The 10,898-nt window shown below is 51.8% G+C and overlaps 1 protein-coding gene across 1 annotated transcript; it reads right to left on the minus strand.

The window, feature by feature from the left end:
* Window positions 1-66: 66 nt before the first annotated feature.
* On the minus strand, window positions 67-3,335 carry OPN1SW (opsin 1, short wave sensitive). Its single transcript, XM_075557725.1, has 5 exons — window positions 2,981-3,335; window positions 2,569-2,737; window positions 2,056-2,221; window positions 1,467-1,706; window positions 67-186 (listed from the first exon to the last, which is right to left on the minus strand). Exons 1-5 carry the CDS (start codon window positions 3,333-3,335, stop codon window positions 67-69), a joined length of 1,050 nt encoding a protein of 349 aa, XP_075413840.1.
* Between the last annotated feature and the right edge of the window lie 7,563 nt (window positions 3,336-10,898).

Genomic DNA, 10,898 nt, shown 5'->3' on the forward strand with positions numbered 1-10,898 from the left:
GTTCTAGAAAAAGTGAACCTTTAGGGGACTGATTCTGGTTGCTGCAAACAGGCCTGTGTGTGTGCTTTAGTTGGGACCAACTTGGCTGGACGAGAGCGTATTGACTTCCTTTTTCTGGGTGCTGGACATGTCAGCTTCATCCACCAGGGACCTCCCGCACACCATCTCCAGGATGCAGGCACGGAACTGGAGGGAAGGACAAGAGTCAGAGGCGGCGCTCTAGGCGAGCCAGTCCTAGGGAGACGTCACCACCAAGTGTGGACAGAAGGGCTGCTTATTTGTAGACAACCCCCCACCCCCCTGCAAAGCCTCCCAAAGTGTACGTGGGTGCTGTGGAGTCTCCCCAATCGTGAAAGCCAGCTGCCATAGCTTGGAGCTACTCTGGGTCTGCCATCATCCCGGTCTTGCTTAACTCTGGAGGCCACACTATTGGGGAACCTCACAAACTTAATGAAGCTGCCTCATGAGCACACGGTCCAAAGGGGCCCCAGGTTAGGACCCTCCATCCCACCACTAGATTACACACAGGCGCTCTGGTGAGACAACAGAACTTGATCCTATGGTTGGCAGTTCAAATCCAGTAAGGTACCACACAGGAGAAAGCCCCGTCAGCCCACCTCAGGGAAGATGACAGCCTAGAGAGCCCCGTGGGGCCGTCTACGATGGCATCGCTGTGAGTTGAGATCCAGTCAACGGCACACAACTCCACTTGACTGGGAAGGACAGCCAGTCGGGTTTCTACCTGGGTTTCAAATGAGAACGGGCCCATCTCTAGATTGAGGGAATGACAGGACCAAGCACTCGAAGCAGGAGTCTTTGGTGGCTACTTAGTCCAGTTTCAGGGTGTGGCCCCCCTCAGATGAGCCCCTCTTCGAGATGGAGCCTTGTGATCTAGGGGTATCTGGCATGCTGCAGGCCAGAAGCTGGAAGAGATTACAAGCTCATACAATGAAAGGACTGGGCATCTAGGGAAATGATCATCCGGAGCCCCAGTGGCTGAGGGCTTCTGACGCGTTGGGCATACGGGCAGTTGTGCCAAACCACCAGTTGCTCCTCGGGAAAAAGATGGGACTTTCTACTCCCACAGAGTCACCGCCTGAGAAACCCACAAGGGCAGTTCTCCCCTGTCTCCGGTACCGCTAAGCCAACATTGACTTGATGGCAATGAAAGATCCGTATTTCAAGGCCAGCCCCAGAGTCCACTTCTCATCCTGCCCTTGGGGGCAACTTGGCTTTGTATTGCTCCACCCCTACCCTATCCTGGTTGCAGTGTCAGAATGACCATTTTTCCTTGTGCTGAACCATTGGCTGCCCAGCCTGTCCTCAGCCATCCCTGGGAAGATGACTGAGTTTAAAGCATGGTTTGGAACTGGGAGGAACCGATTCTGAGCCCTGGTTGAAAGTTACCTGTGAGAAGGGAGCTAAGGGTTTCTGGAAGCTTCAGGTGTGTGAGGAAGGCGCTTTACCTGTTTGTTCATGAAGCAGTAGATGATGGGGTTGTAGACACAAGCGCTCTTGGAGAAGAAGGCAGGAATGGTGACGAGCCTTAAGTCCAACCCGTGGTTACGATGGTTGACCATGTACATGGCCAAGGCAGCATAGGGCACGTAACAGAGACAAAAGGATCCCACCATCACCACCACCATGCGGCTCACCTCCCGCTCGGCCTTCTGGGTCGTAGCTGACTCCTGCTGCTGAGCTGCAACCTGGGGCAGAGCACACAGTGAGGCCATCATGTCCTTCCTCCCTGGCCATCCAGTCCCAATTCTCTGGACATTTCTCTCCGGGACCATCTACTCCAATTGGCATTCTCATGCCAGCTTCTGGCCTAGGCTCTATATTCTTACAGGGTGGCAGGACGGGGCGCTGCTCTCTGGGTCTGTGATCTTGAAAGGGATCTCCTGCACCTGACATTTAGACACCCCTGGGACCAAGGATGACACCAGCCTACTCTTCGTGTCATCGTCCCATCACCAGACTGGGAGCATCTTCCACCTGGAGCCGCCCACTCCAGCCCCGGCCTGCGCCCCCCTGGCCCTCACAACAGCCACTCACAGCTCGGAGGGCCCTCAGCAGCTGGGAGTAGGAGAAGCATATGAGGGACAGGGGCACGATGAAGCAGAAGATGAAGAGGAACCAGGTGTAGTGCTCGCTGCGATACTTGGTGCCCATGGTGTACCAGTCAGGGCCACAGGAGCACTGCAGCCCCTCCGGGATGAACCTGCGAGGGACAAGGGTACCAGCTATAGTGCAAGCCCTTCCTTGCTCCCTGTGGGGCTCAACACAAGACTCAGTGGAGAGGGGCCCGCGTCACGTTCTCCACATGGAACCCGAAGATGCTGCAAGCTTTCGGGCGGGATACTCTGTCCTCCCCAGCAAAGGGCTCGATGCATTCCAGCCGTGGAGGACATGTTGGCGTGTGTCTCCCACAGCCCCATAGCCTCACCTACTCCATCAACACTTAAAAAAGTGGAGGCCAGAGACTCAAAGGCCTGCTACCCAAGCTCTCTCTCCACCCACATCAGCCCAAGCTCGGAGCTAGTCAGCACCACGGCCCTGCCTGCTCACCGGCTCCAGCCAAAGAAGGGCGGGATGGAGACACCAATCCCGAGGATCCAAGTGGCCAAGACCACCATCAGTGCATGCTGGGAGCTGAAGCGGACGTTGCCCAAGGGTTTACAGATGACGAGGTAGCGTTCAAGGGCCAGGAAGGCCAGGGACCATCCTGTCACCAGACCTGCGGTGAGATTTAGTGGAGTAGACAGAGCCCTGCTCAACCAGCAGAGTCAGAGAGGGTTGGACTGGTGGTGGGGAAAAAAATGTGGGTCTCAGATGCCTCTATTCAGCCCAATAAAAGAACACCCAGCCCCTTTCTCATTGGCTCCATTTTCGGGACGCCCTCCAACCCAACAGCCTGTTCCTGATTCCAACCCTGGAGCCTGACCTTTGCCTCCTCGCCCTGGGCTTTTCCCGACAGTACCTGCTGCAGAGCCCAGGAAGGCCTCCAAAGCACAAACATGGCGACCAAAGATGAAGTACCCGTGACAGCTGGCAATGAAGACGGTGAAGACAGAGAAGACGCAGAAGAGGAACCCCGCCAAGGACACGTTGACCAGAATGTAATTGAGCGGCTGCCGCAGCTTTCTGTAGCGCAGTGTGGCCACCAGCACCATGGCGTTGAGTGGTGTCCCGACGAAGAAGACGAAGCCCATGAAAGCGGCCTGCAGGTGGAAGGCCCAGACAGGAGCAATGTGGTACTGAGGCCCATCCCACGGCCCCACCGAGGAGATGTTCTTGAAGAGATAAAAGTCCTCTTCCCCTGACATCTTGCTCATGGGATGCCCCCACCCCGCTGATGCCTCTTATAGTTTATCCTTTGCCTAACCCTCCCCCCACCCACATCTCCGTCACAGAACCCCTCCTCCAAAGCCACTTTGGGGCTCTGGGAAGGATCAGTACTTATCCTAAGCCTCCTAGGAGCAAAGTTGGCGATTACCAAGCCCAAAGCCGATTGTTCTTCAAAGGAGAACAGATTGGGCCCCAGACGGCCAGCAGTGCAGTGCTGGGTGCTAGGGTGAGCAGGAGTGGGCTCCCGGGGGCCCGGGCAATCCTGACCCATGCCTAATGAAGATGCGTCCCACTACGTGGCTTTCCTTCTGGCCTTTGAGTGTTGCTCTAGAGGCCAGTCCTCTCCATCTGTCTTCTAGCATCTATAGAAACTTGCTGGAAGAAATGACAGCCCACCTAAATGGAAAGCTAGATCATCGTGTTTACGGGACAGGAAAATTATTAAGATGTGGATTCTCGCCCCGCCCCCTCCCCACAGCTTTCTAGATTCAACACAATCCCAGTAAAAATCCAGCATGCTTTTAAAATTTTTTCTGTAGAAACACAAAAGCTTAGAATACATCTAAGTGAAACGGAGAATCTAGTCTATCCAGAACAATGTTAAAATAGAAAATAAAGTGAAATAGAAAACCAAGCTTGTGGGGCTTAGGCTCCCTGATTTTCAAAGTAACGGTGCAGCTGCAGTAATCAAGATGAGGCAAATCGGAATGAAAACTAGATAAGACATAAAACTTGGACTAGAAGCGAGGCCAGAAGAAAACCCATGTATCATTGTCTTTCAACACACATGCCGTGGTTACCCATCTGGCGAGGGGACACTGGGATTACAAACAGTGCTGCTGGAGCTGGAGCTTCCCAAATGCCAGGAAGAATGGAGGGGAGTGGGGAACCGTGACCCTCACCTCACACCATATCCCAAAGTGGACAGACGTGGATGACAGGCCGAAGGATGAGTCAAGCTTAGGAAATTGACAGAAGAAGCCACAAGGGAAAGTATTGCTGACCTTGGCATAAGCAAACGTTTCTCAGGCAAACCGGATGGACAGCACCCAAACCATAAAAGAAGAAACCTAAGTGTATGTTTCTCATTCCAGTGTGAGACTTCTGCTCGCCAGACAATACGCTGAGAAAGTGAAAAAGACAAGTCGCTGATAGCAAGAGGTCTTGGCAAAAGGCGCATCTAATCGACGACGTGTATCCAGACTCTACCTGGAAAGACCCCTTGATGCACGAAGTACAGCGAGAACAAGGAGGAAGAAAACCTGAAATGGATTGTGGTCATCATTGTGCCGCCTTGCTTGATAGGATCAAACTATTGGTGGTCGGATATGTGGATGCGGTGCCAATAAAACTGTTCCCCTATCGCACCCCAGCCCCCCAAAAAAGGACTCTTGAAACTCAAGCAAAGCAACACTGCTCTTAAAACGTGCCAATGAATCAAACAGACCCTTCCCCAAAGACAGGCTGCTGAAGGAAACGAGTCGTTCAGACCGCTACACATCCACCTGAAAGGACTAACACATCAAAAGCTGAGAATCCCAAGTCTCAGAGAAGAGGTAGGGCAACGTTAGGCTCCTCCGTCTGCTTTTTCTGAAATTGAACATATAACTAAGAGGCCAAACCCATCCAGAGAAGCCTGGGAAGACTGGCCTGGTGATCCCGTTGTCCTCCACGGAGCAGGTCCACGAGTCGGGACCGATCGATTCCACAGCAACTACCAACCACCGTCTCACTCGCTGCCACCAAATCAACCCTGTTAAGGCGGAGCAGACTGCCTATTTGGATTCTCAAACTTTTGAATAGTTACAGGAGCAGGCAGCCTCTGCATTCTCCTGTGGAGCGGTCTTATAGTTAGCAGCCAGTGAGTGGCCCACTGTGGCACTGGACCTGCTGAATCATCACTGGGTGGTGCTGTTAGGGGCCATCGAGTTGGTCCTGGCCCCTGGCGACCCTGTGCCCAACAGAAGGCAACACGGCACCGTCCTGTGCTGTCCTCACAGCTGTCATGCCTGAGCCCGTTGTTGCAGCCACGGTGTCAGTCCAGCTCATGGAGGCCTTCCTCTCTGTCACCGCCCCTCCACCTTACCAAGCAGGATGTCGTTCTCCAGGGCCAGGTCGCTCCCGACAGTATGTCCAAAGGATGTTAAAACGAAGCCTTGCCTCTAAGGGGGCACTCTGGCCACATTCCATCCCAGATTGGTGGGTCCATGGGGCCACGCAGTAATCCCATTCCTGGATAACTCCAAGAGAAATGAATGCACATTGACACACGAGCCTACACAGGAAGGATCCTATCGGCTTAGTCCTAGTAGTCAAACATTAGAAACCCCACCAGTCTTTCCAGCTGATGACTGACTAAGCCGCTGATGAATAGGGTACCTCAATCCAACGGAGGCTTCCCCTCTGTGTGGCCCAGTTATCACGTCGGAGCCTGTGCTAGGGGGTTTTGGCAGTCACCAGCAGTGTGGACTCCCAGTTGGTGAACTCTACACACGAGGCCCCATAACTGCTGCTACGGGTTGGTGCCGAGCTCAGTCTGCCTTACGCTTGGCATTCCAGTTCGGCCAGGTCCTTACAGAGCACACAGGAGACCAATCCGCAAGGCTGAGGAACCAGGCTGGCCAGGAAGCTCGGAGCATGCATGCTCTGGGGGTAAGGAGGGGTGGGGGCAAGGTCTTGGCCACTCTGTGCTCCTCCCCTAGGCTTGTCCACCTGGCTGCTACTTCTTCCTGGTGAGCTGGTATGCTCCCCCCAGTGGACATCCAGAGGAGGGGTTCAGCCTCTCCCTCTTCTCTCTAGTCCAGGTGGGAACGAAAGGGACAGCCTTCCCAGGCCCCTTACTCATCCTTAGCACAGGTATTTCTCAGAACATCCTCCACCACGAACAAGGACAAGTGGCTCTTGCTCAGCAAGAGGCCCACTGATTCATACCTTCTAGCCCCCTGCCCCCCACCTTTTCCCACCTCCTCTTGGCCACAGTCCCCTCCAAACAAGGGACCAGGGTCAACATCTAAGCCTGGCCATCGAGGGCCACTGGTCAACCCAAGATGAACCATGGTAATAACCCTAATCTTCTTGGGACCTAGCAGAAGAGAAGGCAAGCCTCGTCCTCCCTCCTTGCGAGGATGGAAGGCGATTTCAAGATCTTTGTCTTCCACTAAAGCTTTAACGCAAGCGTGAGAGTCAGAGACAACCAACCTGTAGCACTCCACTGAAGTCTTCGCTCCTGGTTCACATCGCTGGGTCTTGTTCTTCCTCTCCTACGCTTGGCCAGCTAACGTTCATCGGCTGCACTGAGCACATGGATCAAAGCCCTCCCTGAAGGCCAGATGCCTTCTGTCCCAGAAGGCCATCTTCTTAGGTCTATCAAAAGCATTCTAAAGCAATGAGTGAAGCTATTCTTTTCTACATTTACAGACCAAGAGCCGACCAGTCACCTCACCTGCAGGAGCCTGTTCGATCAGCCAGCCTGGGCCCCTCTGCACGGCCTCACTGTCTCTTCTGATACGTGGATTTGGATTAGTAAGAACAGGGCCATGTCCCAGGCTTGGAACATATCTTGATTTCCCTTGACCAATTCTTGGAGAAAATTTGGCTCTAGAAGGGCTGATTAGCCTGATCTAGAAGGGCTGGCTAGAGACTAGTCTTCCATTCTGAAAGGCTGGCACCCTATGCAAGCAAACACTCAGGCACACACACACCCACATGCACACACACAAACACACTCACCTGCAGGTAGGATTACCAGCAGAGATTCCTGGAAATACCCTGCAAAGACCCGGGGATTGCGAGACTACTTGGTCTCCACCAGATTGGCTGGGTCCCTGATTCTAACACGGTCAGCTAAGTGGGTGCTTTGCCCTGGCCCGGACCCCAGGGCCAGCCCCTCTGAAAGCAGTGTTCACGATGCCATCCCTGGGCAGGGCACATGCTGAGTCATTTGTGTCTGAGGAAAGCAAGGTGGCACCAGCTGTCTGCAGGTCCACTCAACTCTGCTCATAGTTCTGACAGGAGCCTGCCTCCCAATGGGGGTGTGGACAAGACACCCAGACCCTCTCATTCCTCTGCCCAGCCAGACAGCTACATCTTGGTCTTTCCTAGTCTTGCCCTGGCTACTTCCCCCAGACAGCTGCCCCCTATGGCATCCCCATGTCAGAGGGAGGGCCAAAGGGCCCATATGGGGTGAGGAATATGTCCCTGAGTAACAGAAAGAACCTTACCCAAGTATTGGATCTCACTGGCACTCAGGCCAGGGACTAAAAATCTTCAGGCATTGAAGCCATGGTGTGTGTGTGTGTGTGTGTGTGTGTGTGTGTGTGTGTGTGTGTGTGGTGGCGGCGGCAGGGGGTGTTGAAAAAAGGCATGGGGCCAAGAAGGAGGGTAATGATAGGAAAATTAGAGATGCTTTAATATATTTAATATAGACAGTATCCTTTTCCAATTTAAATTCACCACATTAATTTGTTGTTTAGGAGCCACTGGATCAGTTTCAACTGATACATTAGAATGAAAGCACCCCCCCACCTCTGCCCCCTCCAATCCAACATCATCTTCACATTCGCTGATCTCCTTGAGAGCAACATCGCAGTCCCTGTGTCCATGGAGCTCAGTGAGAGCCTGCCTCGTTTTCACCTACTTTACCAAACAGGATGTCCTTCCCAAGGACTGCTCTTTCGGAGTACCTCACCCAGTGTGTGTGAGAGGAGGTCTCGCCATCCTCGCTTCCAACACACGTGTGCGTTCTGGTTGTACTTCTTCCAACACACGTGGTGTGTCCTTTTGACAGGCAACCTTCTTCTCCAACACTAACTCCAAGAGGTCTGTTCTCCCCCAGTCTTCTTTATGAATGGTCCAGTTTTCACAGGCACAGGAAAACCCAAACCCAAATGTTCTCTGCCGCTGAGTCCGTCCTACCTCAGAGCCACCCAGTGGGGCCGAGCAGAACTGCCCATGGCTTTCCAAGACGTCACACCTGTACAGGAGCAGACGGTCTCCTTTTTCTCCTGGGTAGCAGCTGCTGGGTGCAAACCACTGTCGATTCTGCGTAGGTCACTAGGGTGCCTCCCATGCTCAGTGGATCATTGAAAACATCACGGCTTGGGTCATCTAAGTGGCTTTTGAACATGTAAAAGAGACTGTTTGCAGATTTTGCCCGAAACAATGCATCGTTTGCTTTAGTAACTGCTGTGTCCATGGTCATTGATGGTGACCCCAAGTCATATGAAATCCTTGACCAGTCTGGTGTTAGTGATCGGTCCAGTTATGGTGTAATCCATGCAGAAGGCTATATACAGCATCTTTGGTCTTCATCAGTAAATGCCTCAATCCTTGTTTGGTTTGACTTGCAAATTTTTGCTTTCAGCAGGCAAGGCTTTGCCATCTGATGTCCTAGTTTTTTTCACGAACCTTCCTCTAACCTTGCTGCTGCGCCCTTCAGCTATTCCAGCTTCTTGGATTACAGACATGCTGTGGAGACGGAAGGCTTCGTTCCAGGCTCTGCAATCAAGTGAATATCGAATAAAGTCACAGGAATGTTGTGGTTTCCCAGTGCACATGGAAGTTATGTTGACAGGACACTGGAGTTCGAAGGCACCCAAGGGCAGAGAGTCTGGCTTTGGCTTTGCTCGTCTATTAAACGAGGGCTGAGGTGCTGTGTTGGTGGCTAACCACAAGGTCAGTGGTTCACACTCACTAGCTCCCTGGGGAAAACAAGACCGTCTACTCCCGTAAGATCCACAGTCTCAGAAACCCTGCTATTGTTGATATTGTTGTTAAGTGCCGTTGACTGGGTTCTGACTCATAGAGACCCAGTGCACAACAGAAGGACAGAGGGCCCCGTCCTACGCCATCCTCACAATTATCGGTATGTTCGAGCCCATTGTTGCAGCCACTGTGTCAACCCATCTCGTTGAGGGCTTTCCTCTCTTCGATCACCCTCCACTCTACCAAGTAGGCTGTTCTTTTGTGGGACCTGTTTGGCCTGATGACATGTCCAAGTATATAAACTGAAGTCTCACCACCCTGGCCTCTAAGGAGCATTCTGGCCGTACTTCGTCCAAGGCAGATTTGTCTGTTCTTTTGGCAGTCCATGGTGCCCTCAATCATCTTCACCCGCACCGTAATTCAAATGCAAATTCAAATTCGATTCTTCTTTGGTCTTCCTTTTTCAATGTCCAACTTTCACCTGCATAGGAGGTGATTGAAAAAAAACCATGGCTTGGGTCAGGCATGCCCTCGTCCACAAAGTGACATCCTTGCTTTTCCACAGTCACGCTACAATGGTCGTGTGCAGCAGATTCACCAATGCAATGTGTCATTTGATCTTTCGTCTGCTGCTTCCAGGAGCATTGATTATGGATCTAAGAAAGATGGAATCCTTGACAACGTCAATCTTTTCCCTGTTTATCATGATGCTACATATGGATCCAGTTGGGAGGAGTCTGGTCTTCTTTACATTGCGTTGTAATGTAGAGAAATGTAACTATAATGCAATGTAAACTCTCCATACTGAAGGCTGAGTCCTTGATCTGTATCAGCAAGTGCTACAAGTCCTCACTTTCACCAAACAAGGTCGTGGCATCTGTATATTGCAGGCTGTTAATAACCCTTCCTCCAATCCTGCTATCATATTCTTCTTCGTACATCCAACTTCTCCGATGATTTTCTCGGCATACGCATTGAGTAGGCATGGTGAGAGGGTACATCCCTGAGGCCCACCTCTCGATTTTAAATGATGCAGCATCCCTTTGCTCTATCCATATAATGGCCTCTTGATCCATGGACAGGTTCCTCATGAGCACAAGGAAGTGTTCTGGAATTCCCATTCTTCTCAAGGTTTACATCATTTGCTATGGTCCACACAACAAGCAAACAACAAAAACAGCTGAAACATCAACAAGCTAAAAACAAACCCTCTGCCATTTAGTGGATTCTGACGCATAGTGACCCCACACAGTGGAACCCCAACTTTGACCGTCTGGGGTCCCTAGGAATCAGAATCAACGCCATGGCAATCAGCCTGCTTTTAGAGTTTTTGATGTTTTTAGTGTTGTGTTTTGGTTGTTGTTAAGATTTTCCGTGTGGTTTGAACTTCTTCCTTGAGGACCCTTGATCCTATGTGCTACTTCTGGAGATGGCTGGGCTGTCTTTTTGGTGTAGAGACTTGGGTAGAGACTTGGTGTAGAGACTTGTATAGAGACTTGGTGTAGAGACTTGGGTAGAGACTTGGGTAGAGACTTGGTGTAGAGACTTGGGTAGAGACTTGGGTAGAGACTTGGGTAGAGACTTGGTGTAGAGACTTGGTGTAGAGACTTGGGTAGAGACTTGGTGTAGAGACTTGGGTAGAGACTTGGTGTAGAGACTTGGTGTAGAGACTTGGGTAGAGACTTGGTGTAGAGACTTGGGTAGAGACTTGGGTAGAGACTTGGTGTAGAGACTTGGGTAGAGATTTGGTGTAGAGACTTGGGTAGAGACTTGGGTAGAGACTTGGGTAGAGACTTGGTGTAGAGACTTGGGTAGAGACTTGGTGTAGAGACTTGGTGTAGAGACTT

Source organism: Tenrec ecaudatus, chromosome 9 (genome assembly GCF_050624435.1).
Source record: "Tenrec ecaudatus isolate mTenEca1 chromosome 9, mTenEca1.hap1, whole genome shotgun sequence".
Classification (NCBI taxonomy): domain Eukaryota; kingdom Metazoa; phylum Chordata; class Mammalia; order Afrosoricida; family Tenrecidae; genus Tenrec; species Tenrec ecaudatus.

Bases quoted from the DNA above. Each gene is read 5' to 3' on its own strand.
- OPN1SW (XM_075557725.1), bottom strand. From the start codon at position 3,335: ATGAGCAAGATGTCAGGGGAAGAGGACTTTTATCTCTTCAAGAACATC. The intron at 2,738-2,980 runs GTACTGTCGGGA...ATCTCACCGCAG, and splicing joins CTTCCTGGGCTCTGCAGCAG to GTCTGGTGACAGGATGGTCC. The intron at 1,707-2,055 runs GTGAGTGGCTGT...GCTCTGCCCCAG, and splicing joins TGCTGAGGGCCCTCCGAGCT to GTTGCAGCTCAGCAGCAGGA.